The following is a 25233-nucleotide window of genomic DNA, read 5'->3' as shown; positions in this document are numbered from 1 at the left end:
CAATATAACTAGCGATACACAAAAGTCATGATCATGAAACGTCTAAGTTTAAATTAGGTAGCGCATACAAAATATTTCTCTAGGTATCAACACTTTGGAGAATGGAAACCTCTTGCATATATGTTGAACAGTCATCAGCCTTCAGTGAATCGAATTGCCTTTAATTTGACACTCTTTCTCTCTCTCTAAGTCAAGAAAAGAACACATCCTGCCACTTTTAATGCTTTAAGAGAAGGAGACTTTAATATGACAGACACCCCACCCTCAGCCTCGCCCTAAAAAGATCCCCACATAGTCCAAACGGAAAGTTCCAACTCCATCAACAGTTGTAGTAAGAAGAGAGAAATGAGTGCCTCTGAAGCTCGCCATTCAATGTCAATATTGGTTTCAGGGTAAAAAGTAACCACCTCATGATGTTATTGTCCTCGTCAGAATACATGTTTTGAATATTATAATTTAACTAATTCAGGAGGCAAGCAGATTCCCTCCCTTACTACTGCTAGCAGCTCTCGTTCAAGCAAACAAAAAGCTCATGATGATACCCTCTCTTCCCAGAAGACTTTATTGATGCGAGAAATATCAAAGCAACTGCAAAAAGATTTCACAAGATCTACTTTGTAGGTTCTTAGAAAAAAATATGTAATCTTTTCTAATGTTTCTGGCATTGCTTACCACAATCGTAAACATATCCTAACCCCCACATGAAAATAAGGAACTGAAGTCTCCTAAGATCAATTTCTAGGTTAGGAACTTTATTTAGTCTCAACCTAGACCATATGCGGGGCGCGCGGCATTTCACCTCTAACCACGATTATTGTACAATCGTCCTGGAATATCGCCCGCGATCGACCAATTCGCGATGCGTCATTTAGATGGAGCTTTTCCTCCTTAAACTTTGACCAAGTTGATGTTACATTATTGCCACATCCATGTGGGTACCAATAAGCATAAGCATATCAAAGAAGCAACTGAACTGATGATTCTATCAAGTAGTAATCCCTGCGAATCGATCATCTCTCTCCAACCTCTCCTCCTGTAACGACTGATGACGTGTAACTAAACACCAGAAGAGAAGACTTCTCATCCTCATTAGCCATGTCCCTTACAGCCCTTGCTTGAAACTGCTTCTTGCAAGCATGACAAGTGATCTGAAGGACAGCGGAATTTATTTGCTTAGATGCATGCTCTCGTAGTGCCAAGGCCTTGTCCAGCTCACTCTGTGCTTGTTGCCTAATTCTCTGGGCATTGGCAAACTCCTCCTGGGCCATTTGAATCTGCCTCCTGGCCAGCTCTCTCGCCTCCTCAGCATAAGCCTTCTCCGCCATTGCCAATCTCAACTGCTCACGCGCCTCCTCCCTCATCCATAAAGTGGCGGCGCCTCTATCAGGTCTATCGCCCATGTTGCTCATCGAGTGGGTCGCATTGTTCGACTCATTCTTCTCCCCGGCATCGCAGCACGACCCGATCGAGAGCTGCAATGGGGTCGAGTCCTTCTCATCTCCCTTGGAGGAAATGGAAGCCGCTTCGGCAGGGATCGATGAGCTCGAGAGCTGAAGCTCCAAATTATGGTGGTGGTTGTCCGGACCATTTTTGGAAGAGCAGTCTTTGGTAGGGCTCAATAAGGGAATGGGGTTTTCCCTTGGCTTTGGCAATATGAAAGGTGGCAAATTAGGAGTTGCACTGAAATTGGTGTCACTAGACTGGCTAGGGCTGGAGGCGGTTCTCGAGAGACAAGGCAGCTGCCACGGTTGCAGCTCGGACCGAACCCGACCCGCGTTGCAAGAATCTTGGTGCTCGATGAAGCTTTCGACCCTGGAGAAAGGTGCATGGAACCATATGAATCAAGGGGTTAATATGCCAAACGAAAGAACATGCTGTTGCTCTGGCTGTTACAGGAATTGCAGCAAGTGAGGGTTCTTGTCTTTTCCTACATCTTCTGTTCATTTGGCCTGTCCCGTCGATGAAGAAATGCAGAGAAACAAGGCGATAGAAGGAGATGAAGTCGTCAACCGCCATACAAATATTATCATTAACAAAATCATTCATTAAGATTCATTAAAAAAAAATTTGCACTTTTTAAGGAGAGAGTGCAGATTATGAAAGCAAGTGTAGCAAACGTACGCACATGTTGAAACGAGGAAGACAGTTGCTTCAAATTATATATACGATCCTAAGAGTTGGTGTTCTTGGGTTCATCAAAAAGAGATTTTTTTTAGCAAAAATGACACGACCAACAAAATCTGATTTTAGGGAACTGTGTTTCAACTGTCCACAAGCAAAACTTTGGTTATTGAAACAACCTCAGAATTGAGGTTTTCTTTTCGCATGGTCAGTCAATAACTAGAGCGAGGTATATACACTTTCCGACTTTCGACTTTAGCCTTTTAGAATCCATCAGGGAAAAAGGCAATGAAAAGGGTTGAGCAAAGATAAAATGACTACTTCTTCACACATCAAAAGCAATCTGAATTTCAAAAGAAAGAGAAAGAAAGATGCTGAATTGCAGCAGTATAATAGATTTTAAATTCATGGTTTTTTGAGTCAAAATTCAAGATCCTACCTGGAAAAAACTCTTCCACAATCGCAGGAATGGCCTCTGGTGCCGCAAGTCTTGAGATGGGCCTTGTAGTCAGACTGCACGGCGTAACCCTTGGAGCACCTCTCGCACACCCACTGCTTCTGGTCGCTGTGCTTCCTCCTGTAGTGCTTCTTGATGCCGACGAGGTCCCCGAGCGCGTGGCGGGGGTCGTGGTGGAGGCAGGCCGGCTCGGGGCAGACGAACACCCGCTTCCTCGCGGCCTCCCCCGGCGGGCCCCCGGGATTCTCCCTCTTGAGCAGCTTCCACGGCACCTTGTGCCGCCGGCGGTGCATCTGGAGGTTCTGGTCCCTCTGGAACCCCTGGTTGCAGATCTCGCACACGTAGCGGTCCGACTCCAATAGGGTTTTCGGCGACAGCGAAACTACCTCCGCGTCCGGATCTGACAATCGGTCGGTGTAAAGAAGTGACGCCTTGTTCTAAAGGTTCCCAGCTCTCTCAAATACCAATCGAATGAAAACGAACGACTGGTTGAGACGAAAAGAAGGGAAAGATAAACGGAAGTACCTGGAGTGCCTGCGGGTCGTCTTTTCCTCTTATTGCTGCTGCTGCTGTTGCCATGTCCATTTGCTGGTTCTGAAGAAGCAGGAACAACTGGGGCAGAACTAGAAGTGTTGGCGTTGGTGTTGCCCAACATGGGTGTTGATTCAAGTTGATTCTTCCTTTTCCTTGAAGGAACTTTGTACTAGCAGAGAGCTGAAGGAATCAAAGGTTTCTTCTGTCTTCTTGAATGATTCTTCTTCACGAGATGATGACTCAGATCACTAGAGAGATAGAGAGGGAGAGAGAGAGGCGCAACAAGAAGCCTAGAGCCATGACTACAGATAGGGAGAAAAAGAAAGCCTTTAACTTTCGGTCATCAGCTTTCTTTTTTGGCTTTAAACATTCAGCTTTTCCATGTATCAAGCCTTGCTCCCTCCCTGCCTCCCTCTCTCTCTCTCTCTCTCTCTCTAGACCCTCTTGCTCTTCATATGAAGCTTCTGCGAACTCTCCTGCAAGGAGAAGGCTCCGAAAACTGGATGGAGATGGAGAGAGAGAGAGAGAGAGGCAGTGTAGTGATGAAAGGGGGGGTGGAGCCAATCAATTGGTAAGATAAGCTTTTGAATCAGGCAACAAGGAATGGGCCAGAAGGAGAGAAGGATCGAAAGCTTTTTATGTCCAAAATACATTCTTTTCTGCACAGTAAAAAGACAATTTATGCATGCAAAACACAAGCGCGGTGCAGTGCAGTGCAGCAACCCCCCTCGCCATTGTCTTCTTCTACTCGCTGATTATGGCAACGTGCATTGACAAAAGTACCCACTTGCCTTGGCTGCTCAAACCTGTTGCAGTTAATTTACAATGTTGAAGCAGCTTTTCTGTTGAACGAAAGTCGGAATTGAATATGATGTCTCCCCGGTGATGTTAATAAGTCAGAAAGATGGCACAACATTAGCTGTCGGCCCCCAAGGGTTGTCTCTAATTTCTTGGACGATTTCGTCTTTTCCATTTCTTTCTTCAAAAAGATTGCATTTCTTATTTTTTTTCTTTTTTTTTTTTTTGTGGAAAACTGGGTTGATTTGTTGCTTCTGTTTGCGAGATTAGTTGCGGATTATAGACATCAACTAAGGGCACCGACACGACACAATACTCCGACACGTCATTTCTAAAAAGATAGAGAATTTTGACACGTTGGGACATATTGTATATTAAATGTATAATTTTATGTATACATGATTATATAAAAATATCGGCGAGTTGTTTCTGTTCTTTTTCTTCCGTTAGGGATTTATGATCAGGTTTTTTTTTTTTCAACTGATTGGGTATATTAATTTCGGGATTGCTAGATATATGACTTAAATATATATATTTTTGATAAATCTACATTTGATCCCTAATTTATTGAAAGTGCTTGAAATTGACACCGTGCTTGTAGAAATAGCAAGTCGGGATGCTTGACTCATGTGTCTAGAACGCCGATCACATATGGATTGCATGTCGAGAGAGCATCGGGCATGACACCGAGGCCCCCGGAGAGTGTCGATGCTTCCTAAGACATCAATGCCACAAGACATTGTAGTATGTGTAATTACCCGTCGCCTCTGAAGAGTCGAGAAATAATGCCGCATCTTCCATACATGGAAGAATGGAGGCACTATTAATCCTACCGAACCTCTAATTATGCATCTCGAGTTCGGTATACCGTATATGTATACACGGATTCTATTTCCTCTAGCTATTTATAAAATATATTACGTTTGGATGATCAATGGAAGAATTCTTCACCGAAAAAAAAAAATCATCTCTTATTTCATAATATTAATTTATGTTAATTTAGTTCTCTTAATTTATATTGACGTGTATATTTATTCATCTCCGATATAATCCTCTGGTAAAAACAAGGTTGTTCTTGCTTCTTCATCTTGCCTTGTGCCATTTATTTTGAAAGGACTTTGTTAGCATAATATTTTTTTAGGTGACTGTGAGAATAATAGTTCTTAAAAGAGTGGACCCCGTAATAATTTTTAATTATTTATTACGAAAACGAGTCACTCGAGTTTGAAATGCTCGGTACGAATTAGGGCGGAGCTGGAGCGTGCATAGAACATCATGACATGATGCCGTGGAAAATAAAATAACAAAAAAGAAGAAGAAAAAACTGAAAAAAAATAGAACTAAAATCATGATGCCACATGCACTTCGGCCCAGCACCTAAACAACGGGATAATTGCCGAATCAATCGTAAACGGTTGCGCGGACGCCAATTCAATCTTGAACTTTCTGATTTTGCCGATGTAATTCTAAGCACCTGCGTAAAGCTCCAACATAGTCTTACATGGATTGCCACGTTAGCTATTTTCGGGAGTCGGTTGCCCGGACCGACTAAGTTGAGATTTCGCACGTAGGCTTTTGAGGCTGCATTTTCCGAATTGTGAAGTTTAGAACCGAATTGACATCCGTTCAATAGGTTGAGGATTGATTTGATAATTTTCTCCCGGATGATGGTCAAATCTTGATTGAATTCGGTGTGTGTGTGGGTCCGGTCCATCTCAATCATTATATTTTTATGAGGCTCACGTAGTTCGACGACTGATATGAGATGAGCTCGTATGCTTGGAACGCATGGAAAAACTCTTCCTTATCCAGGCGGACCCATAGAAGTAAGAAATGATAAATATGGTCTTTAAACTTTGATCCAATGTGCTATCTGGCCTTGAACTTTTAATTTGTTCAATGTGTTCCTTGAACTTTACCCTAATGTTGCAATGTGGTCCTCAAACTTTTAATTTTTTTAATGTAATTCCTAAACTTTTGGTACATGCTGAATGTAGTCCTTGAAAATATGTAGATGTTCAATATTATTTTTTAATTAAGTCATGATCGAAGACAATGAATGATAACATTGAACATTTTTCATATAACTCGGGGACTAAATTAAACATATGCATTGTACGCATTAAAAGTTCGTGGATCATATTGCAATATTAGGCTAAAGTTCAAGGATCATATTGAACAAATTAATGGTTATGCATTAGATTGCTCGTTGGATTAAAGTTAGAATCTGCATATGTTATTTTCTCAAGTTAAAACGACCTAAGAGCTTGGCTTTACATTGATCCAGTATTTGTCAGGAGTACCGGGGGCCACGGAAAGCAGGCGATGCCAGCCGTCAGATTCTCATGAGGTCAAAAAGTCGGATAAAAAGTCGACCCCATTGTGTGGAGTGAGAAGCAGGAGATCACGTCTTCGGGGATGGGAAGAATGAAGTGGGCCCCCGATTTTATGTGAGGATTTTACGAGTTTTACGAGCACAAAAATAGTAATGCATACATTACGGTTTTTGGGTTTTTTTTTTTTTAATGCAGTGTACATTGGGTTTACAACCCTTATATTTCGTTGGATTCACTTGTTTCTATATTGGCAAATGCATAAATAAGGTTCTATTAAAATCACCAATTCCATCTTAAACTTATTATACGAATGTTGATTCAGTCCCAAGTTTTTCAATTTTGCCGTGCACGAAATCAGAACGTAGTCCTTTCAGCCAGTTGTCCTCGAAAATTGATGACGTGGCGGTCTACATGAATTTCCGGCCATGCTGTGTCATCAATTTCTCGTCAAAATTTGCCGGAAAGACTGCATTGTGATTATATAACGGAGTTTACGATTACTTTGGCAGAGTCGAAAAAGTTTAGAATTGAATTGGCATCCGTACGATAGACGTGGGATCGATTTGATTGACATCCCTAGGATTCCAACCTAATCGATAGCCAGGGTCGAGCGTGGGGATGGTGTGTACTTGCCCATGACTTGGTCTCATTTTCAAATCAAGAACAATTGTGAAAAGGTGATTTCAACGCGAGGACAAGTTTCAAATCATTTTTACAGCAATCGATTCTATACTCATTAAAAAAACGAAAAGAAAAGGTGGAGAGAGAGAGAGAGAGAGAGAGAGTCCACCAGCGCTCCACCATAAATGGAGCGGAACAAGCTCTTGAAAGCAATCATACGTGACAAACTTTAGGCAAACGATCATGTGCGGGAGCTTTTAATTAATCGAGAACAAGACCATTTGCTAGGACCTTCACACACATCTTGATCAGTCCACAATAAAATCTGAAGATTTTAAACTATTTTACACTCAGAGAACTTAATTTATTTTGGCAAAACGAATGGGTTTTTTTTATTTATTTATTTATTATCCATCCTATTTCCGACTTTAACTTTTGCTCCGCTCTTAACAGAGCGCGCGAGTTGAACCCCGCATCTATGATACTAGCGTCTCCACCTCTCGGTTCCTTTACTAACGGGGCTGCATGGCTTTACATAATAGCATTAAGGCTCATACTTGTAGTTGAAAATCTCTCTCTGGAAGCAATTACTCAACTCATGTTTCATTGCCAACTAGCTCAAGCTATCTGATGCTGCATTTTGTGTACATGTGCATGGTTAGGAAAATTACCAAAAAAAAGTCATAAATCTATTATACGACGATCTATTCAGTCCTAAGCTTTTAAGCCTTTGTCAATTTAATCTTAAACATTTTGACAATTTACTAATATAATCATTTTGGCAAATTCTTACTAGAAATCGCCAACGTGGATGTCGACTATTTTACGTAGCATAGCTAACGCCGATGTGGACGATTTTCGTAATCTTTTCCCTTCATTGGACTTGTGGGCCAACAACCTCCGTCGGCAATCGTTGAGGCCTATATTAGCGCTGTTGTGCCATGTAAGACGGGCAACACTAATTGAACTATTACGTTAACGATTTTCAACCAAAATTAGGGCCAAAGGGATTACATTAGCCAATCGTCCAAATTTTTATTACTAAAATGGCCAAATTGAAAAAATTTAGGATTGAAGATATGTTTAATTTTTTGGGAAATTTTCATATAAGGGCCTAAAGTGCTCTCATTTTTTCAAATAGGGTCCCAAAGTGAACCTTATTTCAAATAAAAACTTGAAGTATTCTCATTATTTCAAAGAAAGGCATAACTAAGGACATTTTCATCATTTTTTTAATTTTTTTCCTTTTTTCTTGTTTTCCCTATTATTTCCCTTTATTTTTTTTGCCCTAGCTTCCTCGCTGGTAACTGGGCCAACCACTAGCAAAGGATGGGCGAGGCGACCCTCACCCCGCCCAGCGAGGGCAGCCCTCGGCTCACCCCGACGAGGGCCGCCCTCGGTTAGCTCGGGTGAGACCGGTGAGGGCAGCCTCACTTCCCGAGTGGCCAGCCCAATCACCGGCTAGAAGCTAGGGCAAAAAACAAAGGAAAAGAAAGGGAAAAATGAATGAAAAAAAAGAAAAAAGAAAAAGAAAAATGACGAAAATGCCATTATTTTTTTTTTGGTAAAAAAATGCCTTTATTTGAAATAATATCGGTTTTAAACACTTATTTGAGAAAAACGATGGCAATTCAAGTCTTTATTTGAAAATTTTCAATTTTTTTTTTTTGTCATTATTCATGTGTAGTCCGAGACATAGTACTACATGCGAGAGGTACTATTAATAGATAAGAGAGAGAGAGAGAGAGAGAGAGAGAGAGAGAGAGAGAGAATGCTTTAGATGGTTAAAGAACAATTGGGTATAGAGATTTAGATACGGGAAATCGAGAACCCTAGACAAAAAATGATTTATAAAGGAGGACAGTACCTTACTTTTACTTTTGGTCCTCATTCTTAATTATATGTCATCATGGGCTAAGACCGCTGACACGTATCAACCTCCCTCAGTTCTCATTCCCCATCCAAATTATAAAAAAAAAAAAAAAGAGAGCATATTCCAAAAATTTACTAAATCTTTTGGTCAATGGGCTGAATGGGAAGCTAAAGCTCCGCATGATGAAGCCTTCGTTTTGAACATAAACTAACAAACTTAGCAAGGAATTATAGACTAAGAAGATCATATGTTGAAATCACATTTCAAGAGGGACTGCGACATACACTATACGCTGAATTCCGGGCGTGAATATTAGTGATCTTAAAGTTTAGTTACGAAAGAATTATTTGGTCTCAATGTTGTCGGATCGGGCTAGTCCCAATGTATTGGATGTGACGGATTGTGAAAGTCGAGTTGGTGGACCCATTTGAACGGCCAACATATATACGTCACGTCGGTTTATAAATAAATGTAGTGCTAATAATACATTGATTGTCGATCGACACGGCATAGGGGTAGTTGTATCTTGGAATCGGCATCATGAAGTGTGATCCACGAAGATAGGGTGGTATCCAAGTAAGGAAGCGTATCACGCCACAATACAGGCATTAAGCGAAATTTCACCCGAAATTTCAAGAAAAGAACAAAAACGCGCGAGCTTATTAGATCGTACATAATTTGGGCTGCCGTGTCGAGGGAGTCTTACACAAGAATTTCGTGCTCATTAGGAGTGACGATCAAGCACGCAAAGGGACCACCATGTCATGGTCATTCATCGAAGCTCAATTTTTCTCCATTGGCCTTGTGCGGGAGTGATTTTTCAGAAGCTTCGTTTGTCAATTTGGGATCCCCAATTGAACTACGACGTCCTTCGAACTCTTTGCTCAGTCCAAGCCCATCGTACGGGGGTACGAACGCATTTGGGTGTGATTGGAGGTTTTGGGTAAGTTCACTCTCCATGCAGCATGTGTTCATGCTTCGATTTGTGGTCCTTTGTACGGTATTGGTTCATAGTGATCGGGTCGGGTCGGGTCGGGTCATCGCTGTCATATCCATTTTAGTTTCGAATAGTTGATGATTCAGCTTCCAAAAACAGCTTCGATTTGTGGTCCTTTGTACGGTTTATAACGGAGAAAACCTTAATTTGTAGGCTAATATATTGCAGGTACTAGCACATAAGAGTTGGTAGGTACCAATCAAAATTAATTAAGTTCCGAAAGAAAAATGCAGTCTCATTTATTTTCTGAAATTAATTAAGTTCAACAGAATATGTATATATACGTACATACATATATGTATATACATGCAGTCTCATGACGACATTTCGTGTCGAATTTTCAATCTTCCCTATGTATTCTTAGCGTAGAAAAAGAAAATCTACGAAAAAGAGCATATTCTAATCAGAAAATAGGCAAGTAATTCCGGGCGCAGTAATTCCGATATAGCATCTTCTGTAGAATGGACTCTATAAATTCTCGATGTTCTTGTTTATAACTTGTAACGTTGCAGCATCCTCTTTGGAATTATCAGCGTCGCCATTTATGGTATCGCTCGTCTTCTCAATTCCTGCTTTTGGTTCTGTCCTAATGCTTCGTGACAAACGTTGTAACTTAGCCAAAATCCCCGCAACATTCTGGTTTGCATAATTGTAGCATAAAAAAAAAAAAAAACTCAAAAGATCAGGAAGCCGTCATTTCCTTGATGGCTAATGCAGCTGCTCTATACCATGAAGCCGCAGCCATCGCACCTGGATCTGGAACCGATCGGAGGTTCGCCTCAGAGATATAACACGCACGCCCAGCCTATATGAACAGTGTAATTGTGAATCCACAAGCTTTTACACAAAAAATGTTGAGAAAATTTCATTGTCAACTATTAGTAGCGATAATTCCATCGGGGTAGTCATGCTGTGATGTCAAAACTAAGCATCGATACTAAATCCCCGCGTATATTCTCCTGCACCTAAAATTCAGAAAAGTTACACTGCACATCGCAAACTCCGACATCTGAGACCTGATTCTAGTCCAGGTTGTTCATCGCGATATGTGGACTTGTTTGACCAATCCTCTGTTGCTCGAGTTTTGATGTAAGGTCCTATTCTAATGATGCCCATCGTTGTTTATAAAGGTCGGGATCCGATGAACAAATGCAAAGGTGAAGTGAGCCCTCATCATTTTCTAGTCCAACGTTCAGTGAATCTCAAGCAAACTCTGCAAGAAATGGCCTAAAGTTTTTTTGGCATCTTCAGATTTTGAAATCCTCCACACTTATTGAGTAAGATGCCAGATATCCAATTCAGTCGAGGGAATCTTATCTACTAACATTATCTCTTTGGTCGAGCTGTTTGAGACAACAATTGTACAGCTTAACAGTCAGCTCCATGCAGTTCTAAAGATATGCCAAGTAAAGATCTTTTCTGCAGATTTAGTGCCACGAAGTAGGCAAAGAAGACGGTTTTCTAATTAATTATATCACCTGTGCTTGCATCTCTTTTGTTGACTCTGCTCCAGCCAATGCCGCTTCAGATGAGACAACAAATGCAGTTACAGGATCCACACCAGCGTCCAACTTCTGTTGATGAAAGTTTTAGAAAGCAAGGGATTGTACAGTAAACACGTCAACAACAGAGGGCAAAAACAGCATCTTATTTATTGTCAATGACCTCATGAAGTACTGTAGATGCTGGAATCAAGGCATCCAACATTGTGCGATAACCAGCACTTGCTCCTCCATACTTACTGATAGCATTGATGCCAGCTTCAAATGCTTCGGCCCCTGAATCAAGAAAGGGAGTGAGGCCAGGGCCATCAAACATATCAAAGTATCAGAAGGACAGCGTGATCTCACATTGCTTAGGTGAAATTTCACTCCCTTGCAATTTTCCGTACACAGCCTTAGAGAATATGTTATATCTGTTCCAGAGGGGGAAAAAGGTTGCATCCTTTTAGTTTTTTAGTTGGGATACACATGTAAAGATAAAACCCAACCCTCATCTAAGAGAGAGCAAAGGAGAGTACATTACATGATCCCACTAGTTCCACCCATCACCCTTATGGATGTCCCGACCTCGTTTATTGTCTCTGCAGCATCATTGAGTGGATAGCTGGGAAGTAGAAGGAAACAAATAACGCGATCAGTGCAAATATTGAAAGATTGGTGTCACCATCCAAAAACTACTTATTTATTAGATAGGGGTAACATTTCATTGCAACGGAAAAAGTCAAACATTTCATAGTCATGGCCTTTACTTGAACTTGATCGATGGCAGAGAAGGTACAAGCAAAATCGAATTTCATGGGGTTGGACTTAGTTTTAAGGGAACTCACTGATTTTCCAAGTCCACCAAAATAGCTGTTGCACCTTTAAACAACTGCAGAACAGGTAAACAGTTAAATATTGAGCGGAAGCCAAAAGGGTAGGAAGGAAAAATGCGCCAATGGCGAACAAGAAGAAACTTTTAAAGGACTTACTGTTGACCCACAGTCAGCGTCTCCGGCTTCGCCATCCCATTCATTCAACTGGTCTTTAATGTCAATAATTGCTTTCGCTGCAGCTTCAATAGCCACCTTGAGAAGCAGGCCCTGTTTGCTCAGCTCCCGTGGCCGACTTGATGACTAATCAGAAGTAAATCATAATCAATGAGCTTTTTTATCAAGGAGATAGTTGTTGATAAACTTCAAGAACCGTACGACAGTTTTAGAAAATCTCAAACTTCCTCTTGCACACAAGTTACATACCACATTCATAGCTTTTAAGGAAGATAATGGCATTGGAACTGGAAACTTTGGTGTTGGGCGATTCCCTGCATGAAAAACCATGCTGAGCTCCATGATCGTATTATAAAACTAATGTTGCACTAGTAATAGAAAATTTATTGAAAGCATGCACGTCCTCACTCTGAAGGTTGGTTCCGACATCAGGAAAGCAGATTTTATTTCTTTTTGTTATAACCAGGGAATAAGAATACCAAGAAAGAAGAGAGGAAAAGCTTAAATGCGCACGCACCATCAACTCCAACAGGCCATGCTGGAGCCTTAGTTGCAGCATCTAACCGCTGCAAAATTGATTCATCTGCCTTCATAATAGTGATTGAAAACCCTGATAGAAACACAATGATCAGAACTAGTCCATCATAGTAATAGCACATAAAAAAGAAACTGACCTGCCATATCAAGAGAAGTCATAAATGACCCAACATAAACTCTATCAACAGCTAGTCCATGTTCTAGCTGCAGTTTAGTTACTGTTTTTCCCGATGCAATCATGAGCTCCATAATCGGGGTAGCACCGAGCCTATAATTCAGAAAGGTAGAGCGTAAGAGATGTTTAAAGCTGCAATCACATTGTCCGAACAGCATGTGAGAGCTTTATGCTTATGCAGTACACCAGAAGACAAAGGTTAGAGAGTAGACTCACCCATTTATAATAATAACCACCCTATTACCTCGCGAAATGGGGACATAGTTCGACTCCTGAGGAGATCAACCAATCAATCGGAGACTGCTAATTTATTTTAGGGATAAGTGCACTGGAAGTCCTAAAACTTGTCACAAAAATGCAATTAAGTCCTAAAACTTTCAAAAAGTGCAATTAAATCCCAAAACTTATTTTGAACAGAGTTAGAGAAAAGGGATATTGACTTGACTTGATTTGCAACGAAGTCTCTAATAACCAAGTTAAAGGTCATACCGGTGACAATATTTTTGTCAAAACATGAGAAATCACCATGTCCACTGGCTGAATGTCAACCACAGCCACACCTGGTTCTCCATGCTGCCAGAGAAAAGATTGTGCTATTTAGTCAAAGAATTATATGGAGTCGAATCATAGTCAAAAGATTTCAGACAAGCACACACAAAAGAATGCTTGCATTAGACGGACATTATAAAGGAGATGCTTCTCATGAATGATAGGAAAGCTCAACATAGCTTGAGCTATGCGAGTAGTGGAGCTATTTCCTGGCATATCGTTATCACTCATTTGTAAGCTTGTATTTGCTGCATTGTCATAAATATAATGCAGAGAATTCAAGATGACTCACGATTCCAAGGCCAAGTTCCATCTTTCCTGGTCCTAAACGATTTGAAGTAGCCTGACCTGGTAGAGTGCAAACAGACAATGCAACACCCATCGTCCCAATCATTTCTGATGCACGCTTCGCCTCTGCTGCAACATCCTTAAGTGGGAGCCCAGCTGCGGCTGCAGCTCCAGCCACCTTATATTTACAAATGAAAGCAAAGAACCATATCAGTACTCTTCACTTTCACTACAGAACAATAATCTGCAAGGGATGTCCCTCTAACTTTCTTAATTCAACAATTGAACAACTTTCTACAAATTGATTCACCAGAACAGGAGCTAAGTTACAGATCAATTACAACAAGATATTATGAGAGCATGTAAGGTTGAAGTAGTCACTTGAATAGATGAAAGTGAAAGTGGCAAAAATCAAGCATGCAACCGTGGACAATGAGAAGAGGGAAAGAAAAGATTCCTGTTTAGCGCCAAAAGGGACATTTAAAGCACAACCTTTCCAGGGAGATAAAGACAACAAACCTTGTGAACTAGAATAGTCCCTGCCAATCCTCTCCTCCCGGCTATGCCTCGAGAGGGAGGTAAGGCACAATCATCTCCGACAATCACCATCTGCAATGAGGCATAACCTTTTGACAAAAGTCTCCAGCATATATTAAAATCACCATTCACATCTGCAAGTAATCACAGGGGGACTACCTCAACCATGTAACCTTCGGATTTAGCCAGCTCAACAGCCAAGCCGAAGTTCAAGCGATCACCAGTATAATTCTGCAAAGGGAGATTGTAATCTTTCATCTGTTAGATCTTCCGTTTTGGACAAATGTTCTGGTGCAAGGAAATAAGTACTTGTAGTCTAAGCAGCTGCTAGAGCTACATAAACTCCCCAAGTTTCTGTGGCTATAAAACGCATTCACAAAATTTTCAGTTTTTCCCTTGTATACACGTAAGTTCACATATGTGTCAATATACTCAAGGTGGTAGGATACAGTAAAGTACCTTGACAATAAGTAGACACCCCATTGGACCAGTTACAGCTTGGATGCCCTGAAATATATTCGATAGAGCAAAACCACTCTCATAGACAAGGAGACAAAACATAAAGCAAGAGATCCCTGACATTTTCCTTATTTAGTTGTATGATCATGAGTAAACATACAGCTAGAACAGCATCTACTGTTGGAGAAGCGAAAACATCACCACATATTGCAGCTGTCAGCATCCCTTCACCTACGAATCCAGCATGAGTTGGCTCATGGCCGCTACCACCACCTGACAAAGAAAGAGCATAGATCATTGGACAGAAGATTCTTATGCATAAATTGTGGCCCGCTTTTGAAGTCCATCAGTTTCCTTTTCCTAGATGATTGAACTGTAAATGAATTAGCTAGGCTGATGAAGTAGAAGCTCTGGGGAATGAGGAGTTGCGAACAGATTGACGGTTCCTTAATGAAAAGAAAAGTGTCTCTCAATGTAGAAACATCGGCAGCAACTGAAAGATAACAACTACATCAAGTCCATGATGTCCATGTCATGGAGGTGACCGATAAAATAAGAATCTAAGAAATTCAATGCGCATAATTAGATTCTAGACCATTAACATAGAAATGCAGGGGAGACAACGTTAACCTGATATAACGGCGACCTTGTCATGTGTAGCAGGCGAAACATCAGCCCGCAACACGACCTTCACCTGCAAATAGGATCGGAACGTCACATGAGTCACTGCATAAACTGTAAGTCTCACCAAAGAAGCATCCAAAAAAAATTATCACAGATGCCGGAATAACCTCAGGAAAACCATCCAAGCACTGCAAATTAGGATAAGTCTCCACAAGACCCTCGATGAACTCGGTCACCACATCTGCAATTTCATCAAACAGATGTAACAGATACATTTCCTTTGCGTTTCCCTTTTCTTTTCTTTTATCCACCAGTGACACAGATAAATTCATGTCACCGAACTCCGCAGATGCCAAAAAAGACATGTCAAAGAACACGTCAAAAAAAGAAAAACGATTAAGCCCCCACGATCGTAACGCCAACATCTTCGACAAAAAAAAAAAAAAACGACAACATCACTCAAGATTGCATCTTTCTCATCTACATCAAACCATGAACAAACCAAAGGCAACAGGAACAACAATGAAGCCAAGTGTCAAGAGGCAGAAGAAGAAATCGTGTGCAAACCATCTGGGTCGTGGATGAGTTTCTTTCCCTGGAAAGACATGCTTTTTGCTGAAAAAGCTCAAAACTTCGAGGAGTGACGGTTCAGGTTGACTCAACACCTACTCATCAAACAGTTGCGAAGTACCAGAAAAAAGCTGTGATCGGCGACTATGGCTGATTCAGACGCTAGGGTCAAACAAGCTACCACTCTCTCGATTTTCCAATAGCACAGATGCTACGGCGAACCAAGAAACGAGTTGACCCCTCACTTCGCTTGCTGAGTCGAGAGAAGGTGTGGATTGCGTTATGCCTGACCAGGGGTGATCGGTTCCGGTGCATGGCTCACACTCTAGAATCGAGCAACGCTCACCGGTGATCGATTCCGCAAAATGCGAATCGTAAACCACCCGTTCGATGCATGAAAAACAAACCATCGGCTTGGTCTAGTTCTTGATTGGATCCCGATTACGGTCCTGTCGAGCACCAATATTAATTAGATAAAAAAAAAAAAAGAACCAATTCCTAGCGGTTGAAGGAGGAGGGCTCAACTTGAGACTTCGGTAGCGCATTCCCCACGTTTTGCGTTCAGTATTCTTATCACATGAAAAAATTAAGGACAATGTTTTTTCCAAGCAGCAATATTATTGTCAGCAATGGAGTCGAGCATCGTGGGACATGTAATAGCAATTGATCAACTAATTAACCAAGTTTTCAAATGCATCCATAGCGTATAACACATCACACATGAAAATAGGTTGGGTTTGGACTCTTTTTTTTTTTTTTTTTTAACGGATGGGTCTAGACTCTAGATTTTTTTTTTTTTAACAATAGGTCTGGTTAGGCCGGTTGGATGTTTTTTACCTGAAATTGCGAATAGAATCGGTAACCTCTGATTCCGGAAAATTGGAATCGAAAATCGAATAGGTACCTGCCAATTCCATCCAAAGTCAATCGATTGGGTATGATCAGATCCGGTTTAGGTGAACCATGATTTTTTTACTCACCCTATTCATGAGCACCTTTGGAGCGTCTCCTGGTTGATTTATGGGGATCTTATCTCCAATTTTTCCGCATATTTGGGTAAAAAGGTTATGTAAGAATTTGTTTGCACGTGGAATGTGCTATCGAGGGGACAACATTAGAAGGACATCTCAAGAAAAAGTCAGAGGATCCTTGTGATGAAGTAAGGTCGTTGAAAGCTAGTTCGCCAACGCTTGGTACTCGCGGATTTATTTTTCCCTTTCTTGAAAAGTGGGACAAAATCTTATTTTTTTATTTAATTCTTTTGTTGCTAATTTATGAAAAAATTTCAAATAAGAAGCTAAAGTGGTCTCATTTTCTCAAATAGAGACTTGAAGTGCGCCTTATTTCAAATAAGGATCCGAAGCGCATTCATTTTCTCAAGTAAGACCTAAACTTGACCTTATTTCATATAAGGATTTGAAATGGATTTTATTTTAAATAAAAGCTTGAAATGGCTACGCTAAGGACATTTTCATTTTTTAATCTTTTTGAATTTCTTTTCCCTTTTTTCTTTTTTATTTTTTTATGTTTTTTTTGGCTAGTGGGTGAGGGTCGCCCTCGCTGGTTGCAACAAAGAAAAAAGAAGAAATGAGAAAACAAGAAATAATAATAATAATAAAATAATTAAAATTGTCTTTAGAGGTAAATGCTCTTGATCGGCTTGAATATTTAGAGGTTCAACGTAAAAATTTTATTTGAAACTGCCATAGCCACTTCCGATCCTTATTTGAGATTGATATGGTTACTTCATGCCCTTATTTAAAATAATATTTATTTCAGGCCATTATTTGAATTTTTTAAAAAATTTGTTACGCACAAATTGAAGACCTCTTGTCCAAAATAAATATCTCTATAAGATTACTTCTTAAAATGAATCTCTCACTAAGCTACTTTCCTAACCGGATTTCTGACTGATAAATCATTCCTAAAATTGCCTGATCACTAGTCACTTTCTCTTCTCTCTTAAAAATTTATAAAAATAAAGTTTCTGATGTTTCTCACAATCAACATAAGTTGCATGCAATCAACAACTAACTTTTCTTTTACTAATTTTTCACTCCGCCAATTTAACCTCTCATGGAGTTTATATCAAAAGTAATGGTAAAAGTACTAAGACTCCATTATCATATTACATAGCTTATGGGGAACTTTAATTGCTTAAGTATCGGGAGACAAAGCTATTTATCTTCCAACAAATTAAATCAAAAGTGGAATGTATATGTTCTTTCAACATATTGGTGTTCTTATCCATCAAAAGTAATGAGAAGTTAATTCACTCTTCAATTGCAATTCCTCATTTATCGATTAGATAGTACAATATTTTAAACTTATTATTGAACTGGTACTATTTTACAATGCTTTGATAATCGTGCTCGACATAGGCCCCTTAATTTTAATTTTAGATTTTAATTGTTTATGGTAATAAAGATTGTGCAAAATATCCGACGATGTTATCTTAACAATTTTAAGAGAGAGATGAAAGTTACTAGGATGAAAAGGGTGATGATGGGAAATTTTAGGGATAATTTGGCAATGAGAAACCAGTTTGCGAATTAATCCTGGGAGAGAGAGTCATTTGAGGATTACTTTTTCCAAGGAACACATATTGGAAAAAAGTCCAAATCAAATGGACAATTTGAGGATAAGACAAAGGTAGAGGATGTGCTAAAGGAAATACTCATGGATGTCTTTTACGAATTAATTGTAGATTGTCTTTGTTGTACATAATTCAAGAGATCAAGAATTCGATTTTTTTGGACATAATAAGAAGGTGGGAAAATTCCAAATAAGAGTATTAATTTTCTTAAATAATGACTTGAAGTGGATATTATTTCAAATAAGGGTTTGAAGTGGCCGTTCATTTTCAAATAATGGCCTAAAATATCAATGACAATTTCAAATAAGGGCACGTCAATCTCATTTCTTTTCTTTTTATTTTTGTCTTTGCTGCGGCCGGTGAGGACCTCATGACACTCGCCGCATCCGATCGTCGCCCAGGCAATACCAACCTCTCCCAAGGCTCTCTTGTGGCCGGTAGGGGCGGCCCTCGCCCATTGGGAGACGGCGACCCTCCCCTAGCTCTCTCTCTCTCTCTCTCTCTCTCTCTCTCTCTCTCTTCAAGCATCATCATATTGGCCACCGGCGAAAAGAAAAGAAAAAAATGTAAAAAAGACAAAAGGAAAAAAAATTCAAAAAGCTAAAGACGAAAATACCCTTAACCAATTTGAAGGTCAGACCTTTTTTAAGACTAGCATGTCCATTGTGGGGCCCATTTAAAACGAGGTTTCCTTCATGCCAATATTTGAAAAAAAATGAAAGCTCCTAATGAGGTGGAAAAAAGAGAGTACATTTCGTAGCACAATGTCTGTTTGTACACTGTGGTAAGTAAAAAAAAAAAAAGACTCATAACATGGAAAGAGCTCAAATCATCAGCTAATTCCACTGCATCCACTCTAAAACATGTTCTTTATCAATAAGAAATTGAAGTACTTACATGAGTTTTAGTCCTAATTAGAGCCAACAGCTGCAGTTCCCCATCACAAAACATGGAAGGATACACAACCAACTTATTCATGCTGTCAAAAAACACTGTCATTATCTCTTCCAAACAAAGATGCTTGGTAGTTGACAAAAGAAGAGGGACATTCATCTTCATTAATTGACAGAAGAAGAGGGACTCCTGAAGCTGGTTGTCTCTTACTGTCGGCTTTCCAGTTCCATTTGTCTAGGAAAGCCACAAGTTCTATTCTTTTCATGATAGTTTTTTTTTTTAAACCTGTTTGGAGATCCTACTGTGCATTGCTCTTTCACCATTAATATAGCATCAAGGAAGAAACAAATAGCTGATGAGTCCAGCAAGAAATTGGTAAGCTTTATAAATACATGATTATGAACAGCAGGCCCTCGCAGAGTTCTGGTCGAGGCGACCCTCGCCGCCTGGTTCTAGCTTCTTCTTCTTCTTCTTTTCCTTCTTTTTCTTTCTATTTTTAATTTTAGCATTTTTTTTAATGTAGTTTAAGTAAAAATTGTATCATAAATTGTAATTCGACCAAAATGATATCGTTTAGCCTTAAATTTCGTGTTTTAACCACGTCATCACCATGTAGATGAGAAAAAAAAAACATTGAAAAAAGCCACGTTAGCCAAATTGAACGTAGTTAGTTGCACCAATTTAACAAAATTTAAAACTTGAACGAAACTTTTTGCAACTTTCGTGACAAGTTATTGGACTTTCAATACACGTATCCCAAAAAATATTAATTAGCTTGGGACTACACCATAGAAAAGACACGCCCCCAGAATCGCACCTAATTTATTAAACAATGAATCAAATGTTTTCGTTTAGTGGACAGAAAGAAACAAAACTAGTCCCCACAATCGCAACTTCACAAAAAATTAAAATTTTTAGTTATAAAAGCCACGTAATTTTTTTTTTTTATCGAAACTTCTTGTCAGAAATACTTTAAGTGATCAATTTTTCTTTGATTTGGCACTTAAATAAGCCGATAAAAACTTTTAGTCCTAAAATGAGGGCCATACGAAACTTACACTTCTACGGTCATTGTTCCCAATGAATTATTAAGCCCTATCAAACCAAGTTCCTTATTGTAACAGGTATACAAGAATCGATAAAGAAGCTTCAGAAAATCAACCTTCCTCACCCCTGAGCTAAAGAAGGAACACATTCGAGACAAAACGACCGATCAAGATCGCTGAATCTGACCGAGAAGGCATAAAGCAACATGTCGGATTTCCTAGTCAAAAGCATATTAAGATGTGACATGAAAATATCTTTGCGTGAACAAACAATGGACCGACCTGAAGGATGTGAATGACTCTTTACTTACCCTCAAAGAATCATAACTAAGGGCATAATGAGAGAAAATATCCTGAGTTTGTATCACAACACACAAGATGACCCAGAATATATTCTAATTCTTTTCCTCTTTGAATGATAAACAAAAGTTTCATTAAGGTACCAAGGGGGTACTCCCACTAGGCAAAATGGCTTAAACCAGAACATATTTACAGCACCCATTTGTATATAGCTTTCTCATAAATATACACCTTGAGTTACTCCATAGGACAATGGGATGGAGGCATTTAGATAGACCAACTGTGTAAAAGAAAAGCAAGGGAACAAAAAAAAAAAAATGAACAGAACAAGTTAGAAGTATGGAGCACATGAATCTGTCCATATTTCAGCTTCTTAAATTTTTGTTCTCCTTTCGACCCAAAAAAAAAAAAAAAAATTGTTCTCCTACATCAGATGACTATCTCGGAATCAACATTCCTGCTATTAAACAATAGTTGCCTTCGGCATTTGCTTATAGCTTTGAATAGGAGTACTCAGACGCTGCTTCTTGACTTCTGAAGTTTGCACCGACCAAGAAAGTCTTGGTAGGGATCGAAGCTTTCTTGCCGCTTTATGTACTGTCCTTTCAATATGTTGTAGATAGCTAGTTCCTTAGACCCAAAATCCTGTTGACCGGAATTGAATGTCATCTCAAATGGGCATATATTGTCGAAAATTTCTAACCCAGAAGCATCAGTGCTCTTGCTAGAAACGGCCTTAGAGTCAACCACTTTGGAGACCATATGTGAACATACAGGATGCGCGTAAGGCTTAAAGGAACCTATGTGGTACAAAAAGAACGGTTTTTCTCGTTGCGACGCAGTCCAGGTCTCTTCTCTGTCATCTGCAAGTGAAACGGCATGCTCATCACGAACCTCAGGACCCGAGTCCGACATGGCCATTTTGGTAGCCACCTGCATAACTTCACTGAATTGCAGGCTAAGTTCTGCCTCTGAAGAAAGTCCAACTACTGATGCTTCTGAAGAACCATCTCTGACCCGATGAAGTGTTGATAGCAAGGGGACAGGAAGCACAGGACCAACAAGAGCATCGCTTCGATGCACTTTATTTGACCACTTATTGCTGCGGAATGAAGGCTCTCTCAAAACGAAAGGCTGCAATTGCACCGTGTCTGAAACAACCAAGAAATCCAGAGACACTTTCTTCTGGTCCAAAAGTACTTCAAGGAATTCAGAGTAGCCAGAAAATGCTAAAAGTAAAAGCTCCGTGGACAAGCCTGCACACTTTTTCCTCGATATAATCTCGCCAATTGTAGTTGGCGAACGAATGTCGTCAAAAGCCAATGTTGAAGGAGATCCGAGTTGGGAACCGGAAGCCTTGCGCATTTTACACAAAGCTATATGACAAGCGGGGTCAAAAGATTCCTTTTCTTTGGGGCAACTAGAAGTCCTTTCAATTTTTCCTTCTAGCACTGAAGCAAGATTGCCCTTTAAAAAACTGTAGAGGTAGTCAAGTTCCAGATACTTGAATCTTTTGGGAAACTTGTAACCCTCTTCCACCACTGAACGCATACCATTATCCACAAATGCGAGTTTAACATCATTTTTGCAACTTCTTGCGAAGTCCCAAGACGTGGAGTATCTCTGATATTCAAGCTTCCCAGAGGACATCAACCTGATAAGTGTGAAGCTACCGAATTCATCGTCATCGGAAGTTGGTAAAAAGAGATGGCTGCCTAAAATTCCAAATCCTAAAACCAATTCTCTTTTCCGTTGCCAATCTACCCATTGAGGTAGAGATTTCTTTAAGAATTCTTCTTTCAAAAGGCAGCTTCCAGAGCCACACTCACGACCTGAAAGTGAGAATTCTGAGGGGAGGCCCCAAGCATAAAAAGAGTCGCAAATCCCTGAAACTTTTGAAGGAAACAATCCTCTGGCGTCAGGTAAAGGAGGCCCATAACAGAACAGGCTCCACTCACAATTCCAGAGAGATCCTAGTAAAATGGAGAAACCCAATTTTGAAGAATGCTCATATGTGTCTTGTTTAGAGTTTGATCTCAATTTAGACAATTTAAACACATCGATGTAGCATGGCCTATCAAGACCATGGGACCATTGCAACACTGGGTTCAGCGGCTTACGCGTATCACACAGAAGTAAAAGCTTGTTAGAAGCCAAGGCAAAGTGAAATCCATCAGATCCAGCCCGAGAAAATGCAAGAAACTGATCCTTCTCCGTAGAGGCATAACTACCCGACATCCCAATATTTGCTACGCAACGTACAATGCATTGCTCAGATCTAAAATCCACTAGAAAGACCACATCCGATCGTGCAACGATCAAGATTTTTGGATGCCAGCTGAACTCACATCCTAACCATTCAGCACTCTCTGAACCGCCAATATGACTCCACGGAACTCTCAACCAAGTACCTTTCAAGTTATGTTCCAAACCAACTTCAAGCAAGACACCCTTGAGATCAAACCAAAATAGATTACCACTCTCCAACAGAACCACACTCAATTCAGGCAACTCAGGACACCAACAAGCATGCACAATAGAGCAAGTCTTGAAAACCTTACTACCCAAAAAGGCCAAGACCGGCACCCCGGAGTTTCTGCCACTCCTCACAACAAACCAGTGCACTGAATACATTGTGTATGCCAACAGATACCCGACATTGCTCGCCACGCAATTTCCCGAATCCGGGATTGGGTTAACAACAATTCTAACAATGGAGTGACAAAATCTCTTCTTTGACCTAAAAACATCACCATCCTCGCCAATCTTGACCCTCAACTTCCCATCCTCCACAGACAAAATCAAGAACCCAACCTGATCAGAATTAGCACCTGTTGGGAAGAACACAATCACCTCGCCAGTGTCCGGGCAACAAAGGAACTGGAGGCGGTTGTGCGCGAAGACGGAAGCCGGGTCGGTCTGCTCCGGGCCGAACAAAGCTTCGATTTTGGAGGACGTCGAGGGGGGCACCGAAGAGGTGGTGCAGAGGAATCTGGCGAGGGAGAGACGAGGCAGAGGAGGTAGAACCGGAGGCGAGACAAGAGAAGGAGACGATAGGAGTTCGGTTAGAGAATCGGGTTTGGGGTTAAAGATCAGAGGACCCAGTTGAGATTTTGAGGAGGAGGGGTCCGATACGAGAAGTGGAGGCTTGAAGACGGCGTTAATTGGGAACTTAGACTTCCATTCTTGGTTGAAGTCCATGGTCGTCCGACAACTCCAAGTCCAAACATCAGAGAGGAACTGTGTTTTTCGAAGTGGCTGGGTGGAATCACAGAGAAGCTGTGTTTCAGGAGTGGGTTGGGCAAAGTTTCTTCTGGGCGCGATCAAGGTTGGAGCTTTTCCACAGATCCCTGCACCGATGAACGGAAGGGCGCGATCGTGAAGAGGATTATTCCGAAAGAGCTCAACTTCGCGGAGACTCTCCGCAGGGCAACAATGTGGTGGGAAGAATTCCGAAAGAGAGGCGGGCGGCCGAGGGAGAAGAGATTATTTCATTGAGGTACGATTATAGCATAATCCTCATTATTTAGGGTGCGCATGGTAACACTTCAGATTAACTTCTCAACTTCTGACCAGAAGTTGATTTTTCAACTTCTCTTTCAAAGCAGAAGATGATTTTTCTACTTTTACTTCAGATTAACTTCTTATCGAAAAAATTCGTTTGATTATAGTTGAAAATTTCTACTTTTAGAACATTATTAACAAAATATTCGATGGCCGGCGCGGCGGCGACCGCGGCGGCGACGAGCGGCGGGCGGGCGGCGGGCGACCGCGGTGGGTGTCCGGCGGCGGGCAACGATGGGCGGTCGGTGGAGGTCAATGTGATTGAAGAAGTGATTCTAAGGGGAGAAGTAAAAAAAAAATTACTTCTCAAAGTTGGCAAAAAATCTTGCCGGAAGTTAAAAATTCTACCGGAAGTTGAAAATCCTACCATAAGTCAATTTTTTTACCAAACGGATTTCTACTTCGACAAGGTTTTTTACCAAACGAATTTCCCCGCCAGAATGACTTATGGCAGAGAAATCCAGAAGTAGAAGTGATTTCATGCGCACCCTTAGAATCCCATCGACTATAGAAAACTATTAGTTAAATGATAATATCACAAAAAATTTCAAATTAATTTTGTGACCATGACAAATTTCAAACCGATATAGTTATGATAAATTTATTCTCTATTAATTTCAGTTAAATTTTACTGTCAAATTGCTGACAAAATTCTAATTCGGTTGTTCTATGTTCTTTTTAGTATTTCGGTTTAGTTCAACTCTACATGATCTATTTCGTTAGACCATATTTCGAACTTTATATAGATGATACAATCACGAAATCGGTTGTGATTGTAGAACGTTTAATAGTAATCGAGGCAGATTGGCCATATCGTCAATCCAGCGCTCAGGTTTTCCTATTTCACAACATTTACAACGTAGTTT

General features: G+C 40.4%; 3 protein-coding genes across 3 annotated transcripts; all 3 read right to left on the bottom strand.

Annotated features, from left to right (window-relative positions):
* Positions 1–872: 872 nt before the first annotated feature.
* On the bottom strand, positions 873–19814 carry LOC115734906 (protein indeterminate-domain 16-like). Its single transcript, XM_030665904.2, has 4 exons — positions 19804–19814; positions 3104–3314; positions 2561–2978; positions 873–1812 (listed from the first exon to the last, which is right to left on the bottom strand). Exons 2-4 carry the CDS (start codon positions 3231–3233, stop codon positions 1011–1013), a joined length of 1350 nt encoding a protein of 449 aa, XP_030521764.1. The 5' UTR covers positions 3234–3314; positions 19804–19814; the 3' UTR covers positions 873–1010.
* Positions 10357–16244, bottom strand: LOC115734904 (putative 3,4-dihydroxy-2-butanone kinase). The gene is made up of 21 exons (XM_030665901.2): positions 16149–16244; positions 15965–16062; positions 15565–15638; positions 15404–15467; positions 14934–15046; positions 14774–14821; positions 14474–14545; positions 14297–14386; positions 13782–13955; positions 13430–13513; positions 13157–13212; positions 12903–13033; positions 12746–12838; positions 12478–12542; positions 12211–12354; positions 12067–12110; positions 11763–11843; positions 11588–11652; positions 11403–11515; positions 11216–11311; positions 10357–10542 (listed from the first exon to the last, which is right to left on the bottom strand). Exons 2-21 carry the CDS (start codon positions 16002–16004, stop codon positions 10420–10422), a joined length of 1770 nt encoding a protein of 589 aa, XP_030521761.2. The 5' UTR covers positions 16005–16062; positions 16149–16244; the 3' UTR covers positions 10357–10419.
* A 1498-nt stretch (positions 19815–21312) lies between the features above and the next one.
* LOC115734868 lies at positions 21313–24288 on the bottom strand. Its single transcript, XM_048282576.1, has one exon. It carries the CDS (start codon positions 24002–24004, stop codon positions 21317–21319), a length of 2688 nt encoding a protein of 895 aa, XP_048138533.1. The 5' UTR covers positions 24005–24288; the 3' UTR covers positions 21313–21316.
* Between the last annotated feature and the right edge of the window lie 945 nt (positions 24289–25233).

The sequence above is a fragment of the Rhodamnia argentea genome, chromosome 7, assembly GCF_020921035.1.
Source record: "Rhodamnia argentea isolate NSW1041297 chromosome 7, ASM2092103v1, whole genome shotgun sequence".
NCBI classification, from domain to species: Eukaryota; Viridiplantae; Streptophyta; class Magnoliopsida; order Myrtales; family Myrtaceae; genus Rhodamnia; species Rhodamnia argentea.
The sequence above is the reverse complement of the archived record's forward strand: the minus strand, read 5'-3'. Positions and strand labels throughout refer to the sequence as shown.

Bases quoted from the DNA above. Each gene is read 5' to 3' on its own strand.
- LOC115734868 (XM_048282576.1), bottom strand. From the start codon at position 24,004: ATGGACTTCAACCAAGAATGGAAGTCTAAGTTCCCAATTAACGCCGTC.
- LOC115734904 (XM_030665901.2), bottom strand. From the start codon at position 16,004: ATGTCTTTCCAGGGAAAGAAACTCATCCACGACCCAGATG. The intron at 15,639-15,964 runs GTTTGCACACGA...ATGAAATTGCAG, and splicing joins ACTCATCCACGACCCAGATG to ATGTGGTGACCGAGTTCATC. The intron at 11,312-11,402 runs GTCATTGACAAT...TTTCATCAACAG, and splicing joins CATCTACAGTACTTCATGAG to AAGTTGGACGCTGGTGTGGA.
- LOC115734906 (XM_030665904.2), bottom strand. From the start codon at position 3,233: ATGTTGGGCAACACCAACGCCAACACTTCTAGTTCTGCCCCAGTTGTT. The intron at 2,979-3,103 runs GTACTTCCGTTT...ACCGATTGTCAG, and splicing joins ACGACCCGCAGGCACTCCAG to ATCCGGACGCGGAGGTAGTT. The intron at 1,813-2,560 runs GTAGGATCTTGA...ACCTTTCTCCAG, and splicing joins TGTGGAAGAGTTTTTTCCAG to GGTCGAAAGCTTCATCGAGC.